Source organism: Thamnophis elegans, chromosome 1, assembly GCF_009769535.1.
Source record: "Thamnophis elegans isolate rThaEle1 chromosome 1, rThaEle1.pri, whole genome shotgun sequence".
In the NCBI taxonomy this organism is placed as follows: Eukaryota; Metazoa; Chordata; class Lepidosauria; order Squamata; family Colubridae; genus Thamnophis; species Thamnophis elegans.
The window spans coordinates 152,605,146-152,630,361 of record NC_045541.1 but is presented as its reverse complement, the minus strand read 5'-3'; the positions used below and the strand labels follow the sequence as shown (position 1 = coordinate 152,630,361).

Below are 25,216 nucleotides of genomic sequence, written 5' to 3'. Positions count from 1 at the left end.
CGGTGGTTCTCCTCCTACCTCTCGGACAGGTCGCAGTCGGTGTTAGTGGGTGGGGAGAGATCGTCCCCAAGGCCCCTAAATTATGGGGTGCCGCAGGGCTCGGTCTTATCCCCCCTACTATTTAACATCTACATGAAACCGCTGGGAGAGATCATCCGCAGGCACGGGATCAGATACCATCAATATGCGGACGATACTCAACTGTATCTGTCCGCCCCGTGCCAAATCAATGAAGCGGTTGACGTGATGGGCCGGGGTCTTGAAGCCGTTATGGACTGGATGAGGGCTAACAAGCTTGTGCTCAACCCAGAAAAGACCGAGTGGCTGTTGTGTTTTCCTCCCAAAGATTTGGCCAATATTCCAACACTCAGGCTGGGGGGTCAAATTCTACACCCCTCAGAGAGGGTCCGCAACTTGGGAGTCCTCCTGGATCCACAGCTGTCATTCGACCACCATTTAACGGCTGTGACCAGGGGGGCATTCGCCCAGGTACGCCTGGTGCGCCAGTTGCGACCCTACCTGAACCGGGAGGCCCTCACAACAGTCACTCGGGCCCTTGTGATCTCTAGGCTGGAATACTGCAATGTGCTCTACATGGGGCTGCCCTTGAGGAGCATCCGGCGACTTCAGCTAGTGCAGAACGCAGCCGCGCGAGTGATAGCGGGTGCACCCCGATTCACCCGCATAACACCTATCCTCCGCGAGCTGCGCTGGCTACCTGTCGATCTCCGGATGCGCTTCAAGGTGCTATTAATCACCCATAAAGCCCTACATGGCAGTGGATCTGGATACTTGAGAGACCGCCTTCTGCCAATTACCTCCCTACGACCTATAAGATCCCATAGATTAGGCCTCCTCCGCATTCCATCGGCCAGCCAGTGTCGGCTGGCAACCACAAGGAGGAGGGCCTTCTCAGCAGTAGCCCCGACCCTTTGGAACGAGCTCCCCGTGGAGATTCGTACCCTCTCCACCGTCCAGGCCTTCCGCACTGCCTTGAAGAACTGGCTCGCCCGTCAGGCCTGGGGATAAGAATCGCTACCCCGCCCGAATGATGAATGGATGTTGCTTACTATTTTATTATGTGTTGTTGTCTTAATGTTGTATTCCCCTCTCCCTGGTTTTCTGTGAGCCGCCCTGAGTCCCCTCAGGGAAAAGGGCGGCCTACAAATGCTAATAAAACCATAAAACCATAAAACCACCCTATTTTTTGAGGGGAAAGGGTGTGTCTTATACTCCAAAAAATACGGTAGCTAACATAGTTTTAAAATACTATACACCAAAGCATAGCACTAGTATATACCAAGGAGACAAAATATTGAAAATATCAATTTGTCAATTCCAGAATACAATCTGAACATAAATCAATGAAAATTTTCCCAAAATGTTGAGAAGGGCAAATAAAGGAGAACACTCATCTGATGTTTAATTAAACATTTATAATTATATCATTACAGAAAATGTTCTGTCCCTTTAAACTGAGCAAGCATGTACAAAAAGACCTTCTAATGGCCAAGTTACTCTCTCTTAACATATTGTAATTAAGTGAATTGTGCCTATCTCTTTTTTAAAGGTATTCTTATTCATTTTTTTCTAGCATAACTCCCACACCACTGGGGGAAGGGAAGAGTACAACAACTGTAGGGCTGGTTCAAGCTTTGGGTGCACACCTTGGTCAGAATGCCTTTGCCTGTGTCCGCCAACCTTCTCAAGGGCCTACTTTTGGAATTAAAGGTACAGATTGTGTCAGCCCTTCTTCATTCAAAAATCAGGAAAGAAAACCACAGGACTCCATTGGTAGAAATCAAGTGTACTTTTACTAATTATAAATGAATAGAAGCGAAGCGAAGTCTGATTATTTAGGCGCGAAAGCGAATAATATATTGTATAATTCATTCCCCTCCCCTTGGCATCCCTGCACAGTCCAATCATAATTCTTCCAATTGTCAGGTGTGAGATAACTTCGAAAGGCATCACCAGGATGGAATGCTGGTTCCGTTGGCCTTGACGGGAAACACTCCTCCACCTGCGCAGTAAGGTGGACAGTTCAAAATCTAGAATCTTCCTCCAGCACAACAATGAGTCCCCTCCCAAATACCATGCCCCCCCTCCCCGTTTCAATGGCAGCCGAAGCAGCAGCAAAGCGGAGGCTGACAGATTGCAACATTCCACGCCAGAGGCAAAGCTGTAGCTTGCCAGTTGTACACAATTTACAATGCCATGGATTCAAATTCAGTCCAAGGCATCTCCATTGAAGTAGTTAGCAGATGATAAGAAAAACTTTGACCTGTGTTTCTGGATACCCATTGCAATGTGGCATTATGCTAGGAGGTTAATTGGTTGAATGAAGGAAGACAAACAGCAAATATATTCAGCCTAGTGTCTCTGATATCCTGTGTTTCTACAGATTGGTAGATTTGGTTTGTTTACTGACCCTCCACTCCCACTCCGAAAGCATTTGTGCTGGTAATCTCCAATCTTTGGTAAACGCCAAGCAAAAAGTTTGCTTACTTTTATTCTGCTGGTTGTATAAACTTTGGAAGGCTCTGAGGGGAATATTGATTATCCTTGTTTAATGACTGCCACTTTTAGAAACCATTCAGTTTGAATGCTGATATAAAAATAACTTCGTAAGTTTTAAGACCTTTGCAGGTCTGTAAAGTTGAGGAAAGCTGAAGTAAGATCATAGGCCCAGTCACAGTTTCACTTAATGACCTATTCACTTAACAGTAAATTAATAACTGAGTTACTAGTCCCAATTGTGATTGCTAAATGAGGACTACCTGTAAGAAGTTGGCTAGAATGCACAAGCAGAGGATATTAGCAGAAACATCTGTAGAATTTTCACTATCATGATAATACCCATTATTTAAGTGTAATGTTTTAGCATGGTGATATTAAGATTATAGACAAGTACTTGACCTATTTTTATTACTGTTAATAGAATGTGAGAAGGTACAATCACTTGACTTTGGTCCTTGCTAAAGATAATGTATCAATTTTAAAATAAGTAGGGTTTTTTCTTCCAATGAATAACTGTTAAACCCTTTAATATTCACAATTTGATGCATTGCATTATGTTTTATATTCCCCATTAGGTGGTGCAGCTGGAGGTGGCTATTCTCAAGTTATTCCTATGGAAGAAGTAAACTTCAAATTTATTCCTTTATAAATACACTGGGTGTTCATCTCTTATATGTGTATTCCAGGATGTCAAAACCTATTTGTTCAGAAATTTAGAGTGATGGGAATTCTTTTCCCTGATATTATATGGAGAGAATCTGTGTGATTTGATCCTGATGTATGATTCCCAATAGTCATAGGCATTCAGCTTGGGGATAGATATTATTTCCAGTCCTTGTCAGTTCTGCATGCATTTAATCGTAAATCCATTCAACTATGAACAACATTTTTGAACTAATTGCAAAATTTAGAGAAATGTATAATCAGGATAACTGTTCCAATATCTGTGTGCATTCAGATATTAGAAATTAAATTAGTTTGTTTAAACATGTGGAACAAATTAAATTCTCCTCATATACCAGCTTTGTTGTAGATGAACAATTTTGGGGCTTATTAGAGAAATGCTTTTTATATTAGATGTATTGTAAATTATAACATTGGAGGGTTTTTCCCCCAAAACATTTGGGCCACAAGTTAAGGAACTGCAGTAATCCTACTTTATAAAGCACTAACACTTTGTAACACTTGCCACTTAAAGTGTGGCAAGTCAAGTAAACTGATCTGGCATATCAAAGGGAAAGTAATTTTTATACACACTTATAGAATTGGCTGTCACAAGGCACCTGATTTAGAAAATTAGGCAGATTCAGGGAGTATCTGCAGGGTGTGGTCTCAAAAGTCAAAGTAGCCATCATGATATGATTGAAGTTCTCTGCCTGTTTTTATGTACTTTGGGAGATGCTTCAACAAAATCATCACAATCATCTTAGAATTAGATTAACAGAGTTGGAAAAGACCTTGTAGGTGATCTAGTCCAATCCCCACCCCCTCCGCACAAGCAGGAGACCCTATACGATTTCTGACAAATGGCAGTCTTCTTGAAAGCCTTCAGTGATGAACTCCCACAACTTCTTAAAGCAAGTTATTCCAGCTGCTTGATTGTTCTCACTGTCAGAAAAATTCTCCTTATTTCTAGGTTGAATCTCTCCTTGATCAGTTTCCATCCATTCCTTGTCTGGCCTTCAGGTGCCTTAGAAAATAGCTTGACCCCTTCATCTCTGTGGCAGCCTCTCAAATATTGGAACACTGATTTCATGGCTCCCCTGGTCCTTCTCTTCACTAGACTAGCCATATCCTGTAACCATTCTTCATATGTTTTAGTCTCCAGTCCCCTAATTATCCTGGTTGCTCTTTGAACTTTTTCTACATCTTTTAAATAGTGTGGTGACCAGTACTCTAGATGTGGTCTCACTAAGGCTTAGTGTGGTATTAGTACCTCCCTTGATCTTGATTGTATCGCTCTCTTAATGCAATTTAGGATTGCATTGGCTTTTTTGGCTGCGGCTGTACACTGCTGGCTCATATTTAACTTGTTGTCCACTAAGACTCCAAGATCTTTCTCATAGTTACTGCTATTAAACTGGTTTCACCCAGTCTATATGTGTATCTTTGGTTTTTCTTGCCTAAGTGTACGAATTTACTTTTCTCTACATTGATTTTCATTTTGTTAGCTAGGACTCAGTGTCCAAGTCTGTCAAGATCCATATGGATCTTGAGCCTATCTTCTAGGGTGGTAGCTATTCCTGTCAGCTTAGTATTATCTGCAAATTTGGTAAGTTCCCCTTCTATTTCCTCATCTAAGTCATTTATGAAGATATTGAAGAGTACTGGGCCTAAAACAGAATCTTGTGGTACTCCACTGCTTATTTCCCTCCATGTAGACGTAGATCTATTAAGGACTACTTCTTGAGTTCGGTTTGTCAACCAGTTACCTAATCCATCTAGTGATGATGCTGTCTATCCCACTTTTTTCTAGCTTACCAAGAAGTAGGTTTGTTGAATGTCTTGCTGTAGTCTAAGTATACTATGTCCACAGTATTTTGCTGGTCTACTAATTTAGTTACTATGTTGAAGAATGAAATAAGATTGTTTTGGCATGATCTGTTTTTAACAAACCCTTCTCAACTTCTTTGACCATACTTTGAAGGACAATTCTGGAAAAATGAAAAGGGAAAAGGCTACCAGCCTCCTAGCTATGACAATTAAAAGAAGCATTGGCATGTGTGCTGGTTTAGGAAAGAAACCAAATTTATAACTAATTCTCTTAATGCTTTATCTATTCCTAAATAATCAAATTCCAGATGTCTTCAATAACAAGAATTTCCTGCCAGTTGCTTGGGAGGTTGACATAAGTTTTAGTAGCAACAAATTTCATTGTGTTTTATAATTTTAAACTGTTAAGTGTCTTAATTGTAATATATTTTTAATTGTAAGCTGTTCAAATTCATTAACTGAGATAGGTGGCTATAACAATTGAATGAGTGAATGAATAAATCTCAGTAGCTTAGAAGCAACTGAAGGCTGGATATCATCCTAGGATGGAAAAATTGTTCAGTGGGTGGGGAGAAAATTATTTTTCCCCCTTCAGAAAGTTCTACCAAAAAAATGTAGGAGAAGGCCCCTCTTTTTCTCTGCGATGGCATTTGTGTATCAGAGAACTACCGTCTCTCATGACTCTAGAAACAGCGCTGAATCTTATAGTCTTGATTTGGTGACTTAATTAGATTTAGTGAAAGGTTTGAGATAATGGTTGGGATATTTTCCATGCTTTCTTTTTTCTTGCAGTTTAATCTCCATCTCACGGGTGACATCCATGCTATTACTGCTGCCAATAACTTAGTTGCTGCTGCTATTGATGCCCGCATCTTCCATGAGGCTACACAGTCCGATCAGGTAATTTGATGCAATTAATGACTCTCTCTTCTAGTGTGCTTTGTGCACAGTTTGTTTAGCTGAGATTTATTGTGTGCCGATAGGTCCTTAATTACATGCTTTGTTTTTAAAGGCACTCTATTCACGATTGGTTCCTTCAGTTGACGGTGTTAGGAATTTCTCTGATGTCCAGATTCGGAGACTACAGGTGAGCTTGCTTGCAATCTCCAGTCTGTTTGTACTTCTCAGAGTATCTTCAATGCTCACAAACATAGGATTTGATATAGCAATAGCATTTAGACTTATATACCACTTCACAGTGTTTTATAGCCCTCTCTAAGCTGTTTACAGAGTCAGCATATTGCCCCCAACAATTTGGCTCCTCATTTTACCCACCTCAGAAGGATGGAACGCTGAGTCAACCTTGAGCCTGGTGAGATTTGATCTGCCAAATTGCAGGCAGCCAGCAGGCAGCAGAAGTAGCCTGCAGTACTGCACTCTAACCACTGTGCCACCATGGCTCAGTATTCAAAGGAATACTAGAGCCTCTGTTGAAATAATTCAGTGTTTTATGTTTTTCAATACAGAAAAATGTGCTCTGGTTTAATATGTCTTCCTTGAGGTAGAACAAGGTCTACCCAAAGTATGATGCAAAGGCAAAGCAATGTTAAAGAATCATAATTCATATCAGACAGTAACATTGATTTCATACGAAATCAAGCTTTACAAGGATGACCCCATATTTTATCCTTCAGGTATTTCCAAGAGTTTATTTTGGTTTTGCTCATATTGTGGTTGCCTGGGAAGCTATAATACTATTTTTCCCAGTGTTGCTGATTACTCCTCATAATGTTCCTCCACGTTCTTCTTGAGAAATTGATAATGATGACTTCTCCATTCCAGTTGCCCACCATAAATGGCCAAAGATTGCTACCAATACATACCTAGTATGATGGCCAATGCCTCCGGGCTTCAATATGGTATGATCTAAATCAGATGTGATAGATGCATAGCTACAACCCTGACCTTTTCTGGATGCTTTGCCCAGGGATACACATCCTTTCCTGGGCTAAGGGTGCATTTGGCCTTTAAATGGTATGCTGGGCATAGCTTTATAAAACATAATTGGTGGGCAGGATAAAAACTAAAGCTGATTTAATTTGGTTTACATTTCATTAAAATAAATATAGTTAATGCAATTACTCTTCAGTCACTTATTTAATTCTATTCCCCTTTTCTCACATTGAAAGCTACAATTTGATAACAATTTTGAAGGTTCTATGCAGGCCATACCCAAGCCTTTTGAGTATTCAGGTTGGATTCCATTGTTGTAGCTGTTCTTCTTTTACCTTTGCACTGTGTTATAGACAGTGCAAGACACGTGCGTTCATTAAAAGAATTTTAGGGGAGGGTGGGTGTTCTCTGCCTATGATTTTGCTGATACTGAGGGAGCAAAATAAAAATTGAGAATTCTGCTCATTGATCTCTTGAGGGTGATGCTGTTTTCTTAAAATTGTTGCTGATTTTAGTGAATAATTGCACTAAAGACAATTACTGAACTCTAATTTTAACCAGATAGGTTAAAACCAGATAGGTTTTTGCATTTCAGCTGCATCCCTTTATGTTACTTGCAAAAAAAAGGTTTTTTAACTACTTTGCTTAAAGATCAGTTTCCTGTAACTTGTCAATGTCTTTCTCTCTCTTTCTCTCTCTTTCTCTTTCTCTCATTTCCTTCCTCAGAGATTACATATTATGAAAATGGACCCAGCAACTTTGACAAATGATGAAATAAGCAAATTTGTGAGATTGGATATTGATCCAGATAGCATAACATGGCAACGAGGTATTGCAGCACAAGTAACTTCCAAAAGAAAAGGAGAAAAGCTGTTTGGAAGAAAGATGATTCTGTCTATGGGGGATACAGATTAAAGTCTAAACAAGGAATAAATACCTGCTGAGTCTTTCGCTCTTAATTTTTAGGATCCATTTAGTTTGGGACAATTGTAATAGTTAAGAGGCAGGTGCTGTGTTCAGCCAGGACTGCATTGCCAGCAGTAGGGATTTCTTTCTCCAGAGTAAAAGACTTCAGTCATTGCTTCCTACCCCATAGATGATCTATCAGAGCCATTTTTCTCTTTTGGGCAGGAAATTCTGGTTTTTATGCATTAGTTTTGCATTTAGCTTAATGCAGTCAGAATTTGCTTTTGAAAGAAACCTAAGACTGTGCTGAATATTACAGCATAGAAGCAGGAGTTATGCAGTTAATTGTCTCTTTTCCTTCATTTTGTCATGTTCCTCTTAGGCATTCATGAGTTCATTGTGTTATCTATGCTATTGTTAGAGTAGTTATCTAAATGTTCACTTGGTATGAAATATGTGTTGGCCATTTGGATTTTTGGTCAATGTGATTCTCCCTTTTCCTTTTGACAACCATTTTCCTCAAGGCATATAACTAAGGGGGTTAGTTATTTTATTTTTACTTACTGTAAGTATGTAATCTGTTTGGACAGCTTTCATTATCAGATAAATTAAAACATTAAAATATTCATAATAAATCCATTACTTAACTTATTAATCATCAGATAATTCATTTATAGACTTTCTTGGAAGTTGAACTATTACAGCATAGTAGTTCAATTTATTTGGTGTATTCCTTTTCAGGTCCCCCAAAGAGTGTATGCTCTTTGTTCTCTGAACATGTTGAGTCTTCATTGGGCTGTTTTTGGAATGTAAAATGATCTTTGACAGTCATTATCACTCAAGTTCACCTGCCCTGACCAGAATTCCACTACTGTTGCACAATGCTACAAGGTGTAGAAAATTATGCAGATAGAGGTCTTGGTGCTCCAAGAGCTTGGCCGTTTACTTGCAGATATTTCATTCCTTAACTAGGTAACATCATCAGTGCTGCACTGATGATGTTAACTAGTTCAGTAATAAAACATTTACAAGCAAACAGGCAAGCTCAGAGAGCACCAGGTACTGCACAATTCAATCCTGAACTACATATATTCTCTTCTATTAGAACTATTCAAATTTGATCCAATTAGTCACTTCCTCTGCAGCAGAGGAGAGGAGGTTGCTATGGTCTCTCTACATGAGCTCCTTCTCTGGATTTGTTCTCCAATCTTGTGTTCCTGTGGAGTTGCTACTGGGCTGCTCATAGTTTTGAGGTAACTTTCAGCCTGCTGCCTTTTGTTTGGGTCACAGTAAGTGGTTCCACTTTTGAGTCACTGTACGTTATTGTTTCACAGATCAGTGTGCTAAGAGACATTATAAGAAATTAATGTCAAGGTCTTCCTGGATTTTGCTGCTGAAAGTTGCCTAGAATGTCAGGAAACAAAATAGAGTAAAGGTAGACTGGACGGGCTCTTTTGATGCCAAATTTATAGCTCTTGATTAATCTTGCAATTAGACTCTTATTAACTTATTTTTAATCTTAACTAGTAGAGCTTTGTACTTATGGGAGTGAAGTATTTGTCTGCTATTCATTAAGGAAGTGCAAGGTTATTGTTGTTGTTTTGATTCTGTGAGCATGAAAAATAATGATGATGGTGGTAATGATGATGATGCTTTATGGTAGTGTTTCATGGTTGGCTGGAGGATTCTGGGAGTTGGAAGTCCATGCATCTTAAAGATGTCATGGTGGAGAAACACTACATTAATGAATCTACTCATTAAACCTAATGTGATTCCAAAGCAGTGGCACCTTCTTTGGAGCTCTGGGATATTGTAAAGGTGGAGCTTCTTTAATAAATAGCAGAATAACATAATGCTGTTATTCCAAAGCATTTTCAAGCTTTCTTGTCTAGGAATAGTCTGTGAAGAAATGATTTAAGCAGTTCTCTATAGACGTTAACCATGCAGAGATGCACGTTGTCCTTATTTAATCCTTACATCCATTAAAAAACTGCAGGTCATTCTGCAGGTCAATGAAACTTTCCAAATGTAGCCTATTAATCAGCATCATGTTAAGAACATATTATGGTTCTTTCCACACTTGCTCACAATCTCATGTTAGCTTACTTTTTCCCAATGTTTCCAAAGGGAATTTAATTTTATACCGTTTCCTAGTAAATAAGATATGAAACATAATCTCAAAAGACTGATTTTGGATTATTTTTATCCTACAACTAGTATTCCATATAAAGTTTATACATAGAAAACACTCTATAGCTATTTTCTTGGTATCAAAATTGCTTAAGCAAAAAAGTAACTATGTATTTCCTCCTTCCTGTGGAATTCCTGCTGTCAAATAAAACGATCAGTGCAAATAGAAAGGAGCAAATTACAGAAGACTATTGACAAGTCAGTTTATCTTTCAGGCATCTTTCAATGGTCCTGAAAATATAGATCGCCCTTCTGCAATTGTGTGTGCTGAACTTCAGTTTTCATCACTCCTGGATATTAGGAGATGATGGCATTTAAAGTTCAGCATACATGAAGGCTGGTGAAGATTGATTTATGCAAATTTTGTTTCCCATTGCTTGTTTTGAGATTTTCTTGGGTGACTTGAAATAACAGTCTATAAAATCATGGGTATATTTAAAATATGAATAACCGTGGTTTGTTGCTCAAAGTGTTGGCCTATGATTGGGAGATCTAGGTTTAAGTCTACCTTCAGTCATAGAAGTTCACCAAGTGACTCTGCTTTAGCCCAACCAACTTCACAAGTTGCTACCTGGGGCTTAAAATCAAAGGAGATGTCAAGGGAAGTCGTGGCATGACAAAACCGCGCTCGACTAAAGCGCATCCGATTAAACCGCGTCGCTGACGTTATCAACAGGGCGACAACAGCGAGCACGGAGAAAGAAGGGCGCTTTAAATAGCGCTTTGAAAGCAAGCCGATTCAAGTTAAGGTAAGGGTTAGGGTTAGGGTTAGGGTTAGGTTAAGGGTTAGGTTTAGGGTTAGGTTAAGGGTTAGGGTTAGGTTTAGGGTTAGGTTAAGGGTTAGGATTAGGTTTAGCATTAGGTTAAGCGTTACGTTTAGGGTTAGGTTAAGGTTTAGGGTTAGGTTTAGGTTTAGGGGGGCTAGGTTTAGGTTTAGGGGTTAATTTTAGGTTTAGCGTTTACAGCGTGCTTTTTTTCTCCACGCTGTTGTCGCGCTGTGATGACGTCAGCTACGCAGTTTCATCGAGCGCCCTTTAGTCGAACGCGGTTTTGTGGTGGAACCAAGGGAAGTCACCTTAAATCTTTGGAGAAATGGCCATACATCTATATAATAAAGAGGTTTTAAAAATTACAATCTTGTGGGTTGCAATGTTAGCAATTTATTTCTCATAGCCTTTATTCTAATGACTTACTTTTGTGAGATAACCTGGATGAAATTAATAGTTTTAAATGTACATGTATAAAATGTTGCTAAATTCCCCATGTTCACCCTTTGTCTTCCCACCTTCTTTTATGTAGTACTGGATACAAACGACAGGTTTCTGCGAACCATTACAATTGGGCAGTCTCCATCTGAGAAGGGATACACACGCACAGTAAGTGTCCTTTCGCTCAGATTCTTTTAGAATAGCGGGCATTTTTATCCCAACTGAGGGCTGATTTTGAGCTAAGGGTTTGTGCATCTTTCTCTGTTTTCTGGATGTACCCATGCCCATATTGCCTCCATTTTGAAGGCTGCTACTACTAATGAGAGCGATTGTGTGAAGAAACTTGGCATATTTGAGAAATTCTCTTTGAGTTTTAGCCCTCTTTTGTGTACAGAATGACAGCATTCTTAAAATGCCCTAACCTGACATTGCTAAAAAGGCTACCATCCACCTGGTGCTGTTCAAATGATCAATGACTGCTGTTAGGTCGGGTGAATGGATGAGGCAGACTCAGGCTTCAGTAACAACAGCTCTTTATTAAGTGACAGCTATGTACAATCCAGCAAAGACTCTGTCTGGCAGCAGCCCTTTTATAGGGAGCTGTCAGACCCTTCGACCAATCAGATTTGAATACTGTTCCCGCCAGAACAGAGGACCTTGGTGGAAACTACTATACTGATTGTCAGCATGTAACAACTGCTAATTAGGAGATCTGGGAAGTGTACTTTTGAACAGCCAGACAGCACCAAATTTGGAAAAGGCTACCACAGATGCTTAGACCTGATTCTGTTTCTAGATTATTGTGACTCCATAATTATGGGCATTCTGTCTTGTCTATGTCTTTTTAAATCAAACACTCCAGTCGTGTTCAGTTATGTCTATTTTTGATCTTGCTTGCCTTTTTTTCTTCCTTGCAGGCCCAGTTTGACATTGCAGTAGCTAGTGAGATCATGGCAGTTTTAGCACTCACAAACGGCCTGGAGGATATGAGAGAACGCCTGGGGAAAATGGTGGTCGCCTCCAGCAGGAAAGGAGTCCCAATCACCACAGAAGATCTGGTAACTGAACATGAGTCTCTTTGGAAGAAAATGCAACTCTGGAAGACACAGTTCACACATTTCTGAGATTATATGTGCTTTAACTATGACAGAAGTAGACAGCTTCAGTCATATCAAGCAGTGTATGTTGATGGCCAGGATTCCTAAAAAGCTACGTTCAGTGGTCTTTGTCTGATTCAGGATTTCTAAATGTGTATCTAGTAAATTATTTTTAATATTAATCTTGAAAATTGAGACATTTCCCCAAATTTCTGGCAATGGAGTTTGAAAGCATGGAACAAACTGGATTCTAAGTAAAGCTTAAACACGACCAGCTGAATTTGCCTTTCATGACCTACTTTTAGGCAACAAAAACTGAGAAAATGGCTCATCATGATTATAAAAAGTAGGTTTATTAGCTTGAAATGCCATAAACCTAAAAAAAGGGCAAGAACTGCTACTTAAATATTTTTCCTACTTATTTCCTTAGGGAGTGAGCGGTGCCCTGGCAGTTTTGATGAAAGATGCTATTAAGCCCAATCTCATGCAGACTTTGGAAGTAAGTATAGTTTGTGCAAATGCTTTTTGTTGAAAATAGGAATGTACATTAAAATACATTCCAGTGGTTCTATTCTATTCCAGTGGTTTACATGGATTACTGCATCATCACCATTGTCATTAGAGGTTTCTGTTCTTTGTCAGATAAAAGAGATGATATATGTAGGATGTGTGGCACATAAGACCTCCCCAGTAGTATCCATAGGATCCAAAACTACCATATTTTTTGGAGAATAAGATGCGCCAGAGTATCAGACACGCCAAGATTTTGAAGAGGCAATTTTTTAAAAAAAGGTTTTGCACAAAAATGGGCCTGTTTTTTGTCAAAAAAAAAGTCGGGGGCATGCATAGCCTTTCGGAGGCTTATAGAGTGCTCCTGGGCAGCTTGTGGGGCAGAATGGCCCATTTTTTGCTCATGTTTACCCTCTCCAGCCCCCAGGAGCACTCTGGAAGCCTCTTAAAGGCTATGCACAGTCATTTTTGCAAAGGGGCGGGGTTTCAGAAGGCCAAAAATGCTGCATTCGGTGTATAAGATGCACCCAGATTTTCAGCCTCTTTTTTGAGGGAAAACAGTGTGTCTTATACTCTGAAAAATACGGTAAATGTAAAATAATGTTGAATAATTTATTTGGCAATTAAATAGGCTTTTAGCTGTTTTACAAAAATGCATTTAAAATTTTAAAAACTGGTAAAATTGTGACATTTTGCATAATTCTTCCTCCAAATTTCAGAGGCCAGCATCTCACAGGTTTTTGAGACATGGAAGTTTATAAGATTCAGTGTTCTCCTGAGATTTGAGAATTTTTGAGAATTTATTGTACTGTTTGTTAGAATTTTGGATTAAATCATTGGTTTATTTATAACGCCAGCTATATCAGCTTCTAAGATTCTGTGTAGCATAGGGGATGATGATTTGTGTCTTGCAGCCTTCCTTTTGGACATTTCTTTGTAATTTAAGGGAATGATTTTTATCATTTATTATGAATGCTGTTCATTTTAAAGAGTAAGAGGTCTGTGTATCGGCCAATATTTTTTTAGATTTCTTTTTTTTACAAAATCTTCCCATGTCTCATACAATTGGCTCCTGTTTCTTTACTCTTCCCACATTGCCATCCACTGTGGAATTCATTCTCCTGGATCACTAGAATGGCTTTAAAAGGGATTAGATAAATTTATGGAGGGTGGGTTTTCCAATTTGTCTTGAAGTTTAGTGTTATTTCTGGATTGGGGTCTGTGTGCCTCCAAATACCAATTGCAGGGGGAAAATGAGATGAAAAACTTTCCTGCATTTTCTACTTCTGAGCACACCTGAGGCATTTGGTTTGCAATTTTGAGAAACAAAAGTGTGAACTAGGATTGGTGTTATTCTTGTCCTACAGCACTTTTTTTCATGTTCCTGACTGTATTACTTCATTCTGCTTACTCACCATTTTTAGCTGTTTTCTTTCTTTCGAGTAAACTACCTTGGGAAGCATTTATTTGAGGAGCTAATACATAAAATGAGCCTGTTTTCCTCAGCTTTGTTTTTTTCTGACTTACAAGTTCTTTCACAAAGTTGTTATCTTTGTATCAGGAATTTTTCCCACTTCCGTTAGACTTTCGGCAGTTTTTTGCATCTCCTCCTAATTTCAGGTGCCAGTGTCTTCTGTCTCTTGCACCAATAAACCAAAAAGCACCAACATCTTTTGCTTCTCAATGAATTGCTACTCATTTTCATACATTGGCGCCTCATAGGGCTTTTGCCCTCATTCTTTCACCCACCCCTCTAAAATTATTTATGGCACAACCCTAACACCACATTTCATCTTTCTTTCATCCCAAAAATAGTATTATTGTTTCTTCTGTCCTGCTCTCCCTCCTATGTGTTTCTTCCTGTCGGCTTTTAAATATTTTGGATGAGTAAAACATGTATTAAAAAGAGAGTGAGCAAGCAAGAGCTCCCTATTCCTTCTCAGTGTTGGTCCATATGATTGGGTCTTGTGGTGTATAAGGTGATTACTTTTTGTATGATATGTTCTGATTTGCCTTGCAGAAGCAATTTTGCAAAAGGCAAAATTCAGGTATGTTTCAACACTTTCTTTTAGATATCATTGGTCTCTTTTTTTTAAAGGAAGACCATATAAATGCAGGGAGTTTATAGACTTGCAAAGTAGATACCATTTGGGGAGTCCCTGAAGACTCCCCCCCCCAAACTTATTTGGGTTTTACCAGAAATGTTGGAGAACTTGTTGGAGAAATATTGGAGAAGATTCCACTAGACTGAATGTATTTTGCTACAATGTCCACATGCTATTCATGATATTAGGTTACTTCCCTTGTGATGCATTTCTTTTGCCTTCCAGATGCTGTACAATTTTACAGTCCTATGTATGCTTATCTATATGAATAACTTTTACTGAGTGCAGCAATATGTCTTTCTAAATACTGGAAGGATATGTTTGTTTGGTGTAGTTTAGATGACATGCTCATTTTCCTTCCTTCTTTCCTTCCTTTCTCCTTTCTTTCTTTTTTCTTTCTTTCTTTCCTCTGTTTCTATTCATATCTCTCAGGGTAATCCAGTGTTTGTCCATGCTGGTCCATTTGCTAACATTGCTCATGGGAACTCATCTGTCCTGGCAGACAAGATTGCCCTGAAAGTCGTTGGCAAGGATGGGTTTGTTGGTAAGTCTCTTTTCACCTTCAGGCCTGGGTTTTTTTATACAATACATGGTATACGATGCAGTGACAACTATTGGTTTAAATGCTTTTAAAGATTGGGAAGGCAAATGCATTAGAAACTGCTCTCTCAAGAGCCATTAGTCACAAGGGTTGTAGAATTCTCTATGTTCAGAATATCTATGAGGCACAGCAGGAAATTGCTACTCCTATATATGTCTTATTGGTGGACTCTGTAGAAGCTGAGCACTAAGGGGAAATTGCTGGATTGCTTAATCCAGCAATCAGGCTCTTCTGATATTCTTATCACCTATTTTAAAAGAAAGAATGGGATTGGATGTGCAAAGTAACTGAATTAGAGAGTTAAAAAGAAACATTGATTTTCTCAGCTAAATAAAGTAGATGAACTACAATAGATACTGTGAATAAAAGTAAAAGAACACTCATTGTTATAAATTAACAAAAGATTTTCTGGGAGAAAAAAAATGACATGAAGTCTGTCCTACCTTTTTTTCCGGAATATCTGCTTTTTTAAAAAATTCCTTATGCTGGAGAAAGTCTCATCTAATTACTGACATGTTTTGCATAATTATTACTTAGCATGATATTTGTTCAGTTACCATCTTGGAAGGGTTCTTGCTATACTATTCACTCTAAAAATACCCACAATTCAGACAAAAGGAAGTTATAGTCATGAGATGCCTATGACAGGAGATCTGCAGAGATGTAAACTTATCTATTAGCATTGCTGTCTCCTTAGCTGTTCTCTCTCCTAGCTTGTGTAGATTGTTGCTAGAGCTGTGCAATTAGGAGGAAAAGGAAGGAGAGACATTCCTGTTCCTAGTCCAGTGTTTCTCAACCTTAGCAACTTGAAGATGTCCGGACTTCAACTCCCAGAATTCCCCAGCCAGCATTCGCTGGCTGGGGAATTCTGGAAGTTGAAGTCCAGACATCTTCAAGTTGCCAAGGTTGAGAAACACTGTCCTAGTCTTTCTTTGCTTCTCTGAGCATTTTGCTAATCTGCTGCTGCTCTTCATTTTTAAATTATAAACCTCCAGTCATGTCATCTTAATCATTTAAGCAATCCCAGAATGTAATTTATAAGAATAATGCAATGCAAAAAAAGAAAGCAGATTGTACATAATAATGAATTTCATTATTCTGCATGCAGTGACTGAAGCTGGCTTCGGCGCTGATATTGGCATGGAAAAATTCTTCGACATCAAGTGTCGGTATTCCGGTTTGCAGCCTCATGTGGTAGTCTTGGTTGCCACCATCCGAGCTCTGAAAATGCATGGTGGAGGACCGACGGTATGTGCTGATCCTCATCTTAGGGAATTCAGGATGTCATGATTGATGCGGGGCTCAACTAATAGTACCAAATTCTATTGGCTAGATTTGCCATCAGCAACCTTGAAAGATTTACTCCCCATTATTTCTTTGATAGATGAAGATAATAATTGCCAGATTTCTTGGCGTATTGCCCTGTTACTTGATAACCTGAGTGGGTCAATGCAGTCATCTTCAGAGACCCTTTGAAGGAACAGCCAAGTATCCCTATCAAATGAAGTAGCTGGAGTTGGAGAGAAAAAATCTCAGTTTTAGGGCTCTCCTTTGAAATGCCTTCTCCAATGATGCCTAGATTTCTGGTGCCCAGATTTGTGCTAGGGAAAAATTGTCTTTTCCAGATGTTATAATTCTGCATTTAGTTGGAATTTTAACCCAGTTCTAGACTAGAATATTTTATTTTATGTTTTCTGTGCTATGTGGTTGTCCTATTGGTTATCTTTTTGTAGTGGCTTTAAAAATGTCTAATGGTTTAATAATGCTGTCTTCAACCCAGAGAACTTCAGTTATTTTGGAAGATCAGAGGTAATAATCATTGCTTGCTAGTGATAGTGCTCCCAGATCATTTCAGTAATTTCTTAAACCTCATATTTTCACCTTTTTTCTTCTCACTGGTTATTTGTCGTGTGTAAGTGTGTGTAAGTATAAAATTAAAAAACAGCTTTCACCAGTGAATTCTGATAATGGCAATGCATAATGCATATTTTGATCCCCATTTTTTCCATCCTCTTTGTATTCCTGGAGCCTGCCAAACAGGCAGATTAAATTGCAGCAGGGGAGCATATTGTGATATGACAGAGGATACAATAGAAGACGGAGGTCTTCTAGTGTTGTGATGGGGAAGACTATGTACATAGGATTTTCAAATTTCTATAGCCTAACACCTGGAGTAAATTGCATTTTTAGGGTCAAAAAGCTACCTAGCAGAATGTACAGAAACAGAAAGGAATCATAATGAAACTTGGTGCCTTGTGGTTCCTCAAGGTGATGCTTTCATGCTCTTCTCCAGACAGGATAGAACTTCAGAATTGCTTGCTGCTTTTAGAGCGTGGCTTGTTTCATGCATAAAAGAGAACTTGTGTTTAATACTAGCAATGGTTGGATGAAATAAGCATTTTTTGAATTTGACCGGAATAACTGTTCTATATCATGATTCCCAGTTCAGAAGATACTGTACTACACACTATTTTTAAGGGAAGCAGAAAGTGACATGTTTTTTCTAGCCCATAGTAAGGAGAGAAAAATTTCATATAATGAATGCTAAATTTTGGGATCCTATGGTAGATTTGCTTAGAAAATTGTTGCCATGGGAGATTTGCCTATTCACAAAATGGCTGCCACAATCACAAAACACTCACTTACCAGAAGCAAATTAACCTCCTAGGATGCTGTCTACTGTCCCAGTGGGACTTTTTGCAGACCAAATGCATTCCTATAAATAATAGTAAGGCTGCAGCTGGTGTTTTGCTTTGCTCTTTATTCTCAGTCACTAGAAATGAAGCCTACAGGAAAAGATTTCTTTCTCTTCTATGTGGCAGATTAGCAATCAGTTTCAGAGACCAGATGGCCACAGACACCAGGCTAAAAGAGTAGGGTGTCATGCACAAATAACCAGGAACAGTATTTGAGTTCAGAGCATTAAGAGTTTATTCTGCCACCTATAACAAAGAATCTGAGCAACTAACACCCAAGCTAAATTGGTGCTAGATGAAGGTCAGCAGAATTCAGTGGGCTGGACTTGGGTCTCTTGTGCTATTATTCTAAACGAATGGCACATTTAACCCCACCCTTCAGCTCAGTCTGCTCATCTCCTACAAGAGAGCCCACTAACTTCGGCAAAGAGATGGCATTACAACATAATCTATTTAAATTATTAGAACAGACTGAATGGCCTTCAGAAACTATAGCCTTCTGTTTATGTCAGCAGAATATATCACGAAGGACACTGTTCTGCTGTCCAAGTGACATGAGAGAGCAATTCCCAGTTCCTAAAAGACCTGATCCCCCTGTCTTGAAGTTCAGTACATACCAGTCCAGGGTTGTTATCAGTATAGGCCTAGAAATTGCACTGGGCAACTCCTGAATATGGATATTCCAGATTTAGCTGTAGAGATCAACTTGGATCCAGGGTGAGCTGCCACATTAAGATATATCAGTCGGTTTGAAGGAAAGAGAGAAATGTGTGACACCAACAATAGGGATCCCTGAACTCTCGGACTTCCAACAAGCAAGACTGAAGAGAGGGCTAGCAGTAAATATGACAGATAAACAGACAACTTCCTTATTTTCCATTCAACTGAATAAGACAAGTGGCATTATTTCCTTTGGAAAACTTTCTCTCAGATCTAGCAATTTACCGTTTCCCTGCATGGGACTTGTCATTAGCACTTAGGACTTTAATAACTAACTCCTTCAAGCCCATTAGACAAATTTTCATTACTATTCATTATTCTTATCTTGAAAACAGCCTTTTAGTAATCCTAGCTTTTTATATGATGTTTGGGAACTAGGGTTGATCTCAGAAAGGATCTTTATATTTTCTACCAAATCAAGATGGTTCTAAGACTAGTTTCATTTAGCACAATTTCTCAACTATTTCCTAGTCACAGATCAGCCCAGGGAAGATATCTGGTCCAAGCTGGATCTGTTCAGGACTTAGAGAATTTACCTCAAATTCATTAGAGAAGCAAAAGACAACAGTCTGTTTCTTCCACAAAACAGAATCAGGGAAGATTAATTTCTGCTCCACGATATATGACTGGTTGGAGAATACTTTGCCTTGCCACATTGGCCCACTGTTGAAATACTGTTAAGAGTGTTTCTGTTGGCTTTATCTATGGTGACTGAGAATGGTAATATGCTTTAATTGTGAAATATGTTTCTGCTTATCAGACATTTTTAGGAAGAGGGTAACCAGATGGCCCTAGGGCTAAGATGAGACTTAGTTAATTGTATTCTTATGCTAACTATTGCACTCTGATGATTGTAATAGTTAGGGGAGGAGATTTTGCTGCATTCAAATTCTTTTTCTTGGTCATATATTGAATTGAAATTATGCATTCTAAATTGTTATATAAATTCAAACAAGAAATAATGGTAATTTGAATACCCATAAAGCAGATGGGGAAAATATTCTATTAGAATTACAGGTATGCACTCTAAAAGAATTTCATAATTCTTTCCCAAGCTCCATTCATGAAAAAATCTGCTAATAAATTTTGGGAATACAAAAATATAAAATTGAGATACCAGGAGAATATTTTTTTTTGTTCCTTGATTGTCTTGTTCTTAATATTTTCAGGTTATGGCTGGAGTCCCCTTGCCCAAAGAATACATTGTGGAGGTAATAATTGTGCTTTTGATTGTGTTTTGAATGTATATTTAATTTTTTTAGTTTATTTTTCTAGATTCTTGTCTTCAGATTCATTGTCAGATATTATGTTACTATTTCGATAATGATAACAAACCAACCTTTCAGATAGCTCCTTGCCCAAAAAATAAAACCCAAAGCAATCTCAATACAGCTCCTATTGTTGTTCTCCCTCCCTCTCTCTCTCTCTCTCTCTCTCGCTCCTCCCCCTATCACCACCACCCCCCACTCTCTCACACACAGACACAAAATTCAGTTGGTGAATTAGGGCATCAGGCTGGAAACTAGAAGACCATGATGTCTAGTCCCTATGCTAGTCATAATACCAAATGAGTGACTTCGGACCAGTCATATCATGGGAATTAAGTTCAATTAAATGTGCAAGCACAGAACTCATTAAAGAACTAGCATGGCTTTTCTGACTGGCCTTTGGAGACTGGCATCTATATTTGACTTCCCATCTAATAAATTGTGGGCAATTATTTACTTTAATTATTTGTTTGCTTTTTTAAAAAAACTTACTGTTTAGATTTGATTTGTAAAGCATCTTGAGATGTGCAATTGTGGTGGTATAAAAAGTTGAACAACTTATTCATTCAATAAGCAATGGTTTACTGATGTGAAATTATGGTTCAGAATTCTCTATTTTGTAATTTCCAGATCATCCCTCAATTATGCGCGCAACATTCAGCAGCAAACTTTTTTCGCAGGAGATGGTTGTAACTTTGACAACCTGTTTCTTCTATCTTCCCATTCCCCTGAAACTGGATTCAGGTTATCTATGAAAATTCATACCACTGTAATCTATGGAGCACTATCAGTACTCCAGATTGATACATGTATATGGTCTTTTCAGCTACCTGGATTTCCTTCCTGAATCGAACTGATTATTTGCATTGGCTTCATTTATGTGATAACCTTGTGATTTGGTCAGCATTAAAGTCTACTTTCCTTCCACCTAGCAGTTCAAGGGCTTTATTTTTCATGCTATTATCTATTCCTTTTGTAACCCCTTTCCTGCTGTGTTTGTGTACTTAAAGTGTTAAGTGGAGAGGAATGAATTTCAAACAGCAGACTGAAACCAAGGCCAAAGCTTTATCTCTCTATGGACAAAATTTTGAGCAGGGAAAAAGACAACACAAACTAAGCTTTTTTTTATTTTATTTTTTTGCAAAACAATTGATGAAAGAAATGTCCTTCTGGGTTCAGCTCCAAGTGGGGAAAAAGACACTGGAGACATAGAGGCTGCTTGGAAAGATGGTTTATTGTTGGACAGGGCCACATGGCTTGAGCCCTGAACAGAAAAGGTGATCACATGCTTCAATGTTGATGGAGAAGAAGAGAAGGGCTGAAGGAGGGGCTTGCTAGGCTTTTTATAACCTGTTTAGTCCCACCTCTCTGTTTCCTGTCTCTGATTGGTTGTCAGACTCCCATGGGGCCATGCAGGGGCTACTCTCTAGGCTGTGTTTTGAATCCAGGTATGGATGAGTTCTCAGATGCCATGTGGTCAGTTGAGTAAAGTTCCAACATTCCTTCCCCCTGCAGCTGCAGTGGAGAAGTCTTTATTATGTAAAGGGGACTAGTCTGGCGTTCTCAATGGCCCATTAACAGTGGGGATGGGCAGGAAGCTACAGGCAACTATTCTGTCTTTTAAAATATGTTCCTTTCTTTTCACATCCAGAGAAATATTCTGCCTTTTCAATATTTCCTAGGATATTTCATTTTTCTGGGAGAGGGCTGGATGATAATTTCCCACACAATCATGCCAGTGGTAGCATAAAAAGAGTAAGGAGACTTTGGGAAGTTTGGTAGAGAAACTCAAGACTCAACTCAGGTACCCATGCCTGATGGGTACCACAATAAGGAATGAACTTGTCCAACTAGGCGCCTGCCAGATTAGTTGGACTGGAGTCTACACTGTTGTCAAGGTGGAATTTCTTAACTGGTATCAACAGGTAGTCCTTGACTTATGAACACAATTACGCCAAATATGCTACCTGAGACATCTGTTAAGTGAATTTTGCCCCATTTTATGATCTTTCTTGCCACCATTGTTAAGTGAATCACTGCAGTTGTTAAGTTACTAGCATAGTCGTTAAGTGAATCTGGCTTCCTCCTTGACTTTGCTTGTCGGAGGATTGCAAAAGGGGATCCCATAATCCTGGGACATTGCAACCGTCACAAATATGAGTCCATTGCCAAGTTCCACATTTTGATCATGTCACGACATGATGATACTACAACAGTCAATATGTGTGAAAAATGGTCACTTCTTTCAGTGCTGTTGTAACTTTGAAGAGTCACTAAACAAACTATTGTTAAGTCAAGAACCATTTATATAAATACTGTAAGGTGGAAAACAGGAGTTTAAAATAGCAGTTGATGTATAAGTGTCACTACAAAGCACAATAAGGAGCTGCATGGATCCTGCTCCCAGCTCCTTGCTGTCCCCCAAAACCCCTGAGTTTGTCCCACTTTTCTTGGAGGCATGGCTTTCTGCTATTTTGCTATATAAATGCAAATACCCTAAGTATTACATCCAAATGTATTTGTTACAATGTTTCTCTTCATAGGAAGCTAAGTTATTATTAAAAGGCAGAAAAAGATAAAAATACTAAGTCAGAAAAACTAAAGATAAGGAGATAAGGAAATATGGGGAATGAAATACAACTAAATCTTGTTTACATTGAGAGCATTCACTGTGCCTCTCCATATGGTTCTATATTTGCAAAACCATCCTTCTGCCACATCTGTTTATAAAATATATATTAGACAGAAGAATCTTAAAACTGCTAAAGGCTTGCACATTTGATCAAGGGCAATTTTTATGTGATTTTAAACATTTATTACATCAGCAGTACTCATCTGAAGACGCTTCTAGCTATTTTAAAGAAGGATCTTCAACAATCCATGGAGCAGCCTTTGTTAAATCTCCATCCTGCAAAAGCAAAGTCTCTTCAACAGAGAATTGGATAATGTGGGGCCCTCTAGTTGAAAATGGAGAATTGTCTTCACCTTCTCCCCCCCCCTTTGTGCCATTCTTCTTCTTAAAAGATGCTTTCTTTCTTTTTTTGTAGTTTCTTAAATGAAACTATTTTGCAGTTGAATGCAAACAGTCTTTTGTTAAAATTGATCCAAATTATCCTGTTTATTTCTCTTCAGTCTGTCTTTTTTTCCTTTTATTGTGAATCAAAAAGTGAAGTTTGTAAAATAATGTAGATTATGCACACACACATTTCATTTTCATTCCAGCTTTCTTTAACATTCAGCAGCCAATTGCCAGGAGACACTTATCATTTGTTCCTTCTCTGAACTAATCCCTTAAAATCTCCTTGTCATGTATAGAATATTCCACTTCTGGAAAAAGGTTGTAGTAACCTGCGCAAGCAAATCGAAAATGCCAGAATTTTTGGTGTTCCAGTAGTGGTGGCAGTCAATGCATTCAAGTAAGTACAACATGGTCCATAGTACAACAAAGTTCACAGTTCGGGGTGGATGCCATCTACCTATGTTCTTTAAAATGTACTCAACAAGAAAGGGTTCAAGACATAAATTATTGGATAAAGCTAGAACATTAAATTTGATTTAATTGAAGTTTGACTTAAATGTAAATCACAACAAATACATTTGACATGATTATTCTTCATATATTCAGTAATTTTCTCATTTGTTCACATTAAAAGTACAATTCACTGGCAGCTTTTAGAGATGCTCTCGGTACTTCAACAATGCAGGAAAACGGGGTAGTAAAATCTAAGACAGAAGAGATGGACTGTTATCACTCTACATTGCAGGAAACCAGAAGTTTCCTTCACGTCCTCATTTTTAAAAATCAATGCAGATAAAATATTAACATATGTTAGTTTTGGGCAAACACTACAATCTTTTCTAAGGTCTATTGAGCGAGGAAGCCTCATTAACGAAGTGTTCCCCTCAGATCAGATTTTCAGAAACCTGGTTCACACATACAGGTAGCTGAGTGGGTGGTGATTTGAAATGTGGTAAATATTCGCATGTCAGATTGCTTGTAGGGGTAAATAGAATATATCTTCTACCTCCCTCCCAAGCCATCTGTTGGTCTTTCTTGCATGTGTTTTTGTGTTATTTGTATACAAATGTAATATTCACATTTTTATAGTTCAGGGTTTTTACTATTGTTGTGAGCTACCCAGAGTTGTGGGCGACCATGCATTTTTTTTAATAAAGTAAATAAAATGTACAGATTTGGGTAACAAGAGATTTGCTGCAAGGAGACTATTCTCTTTATGTTGCATCTCCATTTCAACCTTGAAAAAAATCAAAGTGCCCTGGCTTATCAGGCAAGGTTTTTTCATGCTTGCCAGATGATTTGAGGGAGGTGATCTCAGAATGTCATGAAGATGAAATGTTTAATGATTTGCAGCAAACATTAACAGAATAAAAATTAAGCCTTCCCCAGCTTCTCTTACTTCAATTAAGGAATACTTCATGTTATTCATCTTCTGCTCAGTGTAGCTGAATTGCTTCTATGGTTTTTACTCCAAAAATCCCGTCCTTCTAGATTCAATTCCTCAAGCCCAACATACCCAACACACTTTTGCACCTCCTTATGGTGGTGACCCCTTTGTGTAGAGAAGGCAGAAGCAGGCAAACAATTGCATGTGTTGTTCTGTAATAAAAGAGAAGGACAAATCTGGAATATCAATCTCAACTAAAGAAGCTTAAGCAGCCCTTTTCTCCTACAGGAAATAGTTCCTTTGTTTCCCACCTGGCATCCCTGTTTGAGGGAATGGCTCAGTTCTCCATCCCACCTTGAAGGGTTTAGGGAGTTTGACAGGGCTGAAAAGTACAGCAGTACTCCCAGCCATATTTTGCTTTCTTTCTACCCTGCCCATATAGCTTTTACTCAGTCTGAACATATTCACTCCCTAATGTTGAATACTTAATTCTCAAGGAAGTTGGTGTTTTTCTTTCACTATGATCTTCACCAAGATTAAACATTTGGCATAATTGTTTTTCCCTTTGTCAAATTCATCTCTTTCATTTTGAATGTTTTTGTT

The 25,216-nt window shown here is 38.6% G+C and overlaps 1 protein-coding gene across 2 annotated transcripts in view; it reads left to right on the top strand.

The window, feature by feature from the left end:
• MTHFD1 (methylenetetrahydrofolate dehydrogenase, cyclohydrolase and formyltetrahydrofolate synthetase 1) overlaps nucleotides 1-25,216 on the top strand; it is a 73,492-nt gene that overhangs the window by 35,808 nt on the left and 12,468 nt on the right. For both annotated transcript variants that reach the window (XR_004256867.1, XM_032235432.1), the window contains exons 12-23: nucleotides 1,595-1,731; nucleotides 3,096-3,142; nucleotides 5,806-5,913; nucleotides 6,026-6,100; nucleotides 7,633-7,735; nucleotides 11,302-11,378; nucleotides 12,128-12,268; nucleotides 12,738-12,806; nucleotides 15,355-15,466; nucleotides 16,632-16,771; nucleotides 20,109-20,150; nucleotides 23,523-23,623. Coding sequence is in view for 1 of the 2 variants with exons in the window: in XM_032235432.1 (XP_032091323.1) it covers nucleotides 1,595-1,731; nucleotides 3,096-3,142; nucleotides 5,806-5,913; nucleotides 6,026-6,100; nucleotides 7,633-7,735; nucleotides 11,302-11,378; nucleotides 12,128-12,268; nucleotides 12,738-12,806; nucleotides 15,355-15,466; nucleotides 16,632-16,771; nucleotides 20,109-20,150; nucleotides 23,523-23,623 (1,152 nt within the window). In the remaining variant the exon portion in view is untranslated. The remainder of the gene's footprint in view (nucleotides 1-1,594; nucleotides 1,732-3,095; nucleotides 3,143-5,805; nucleotides 5,914-6,025; nucleotides 6,101-7,632; nucleotides 7,736-11,301; nucleotides 11,379-12,127; nucleotides 12,269-12,737; nucleotides 12,807-15,354; nucleotides 15,467-16,631; nucleotides 16,772-20,108; nucleotides 20,151-23,522; nucleotides 23,624-25,216) is intronic.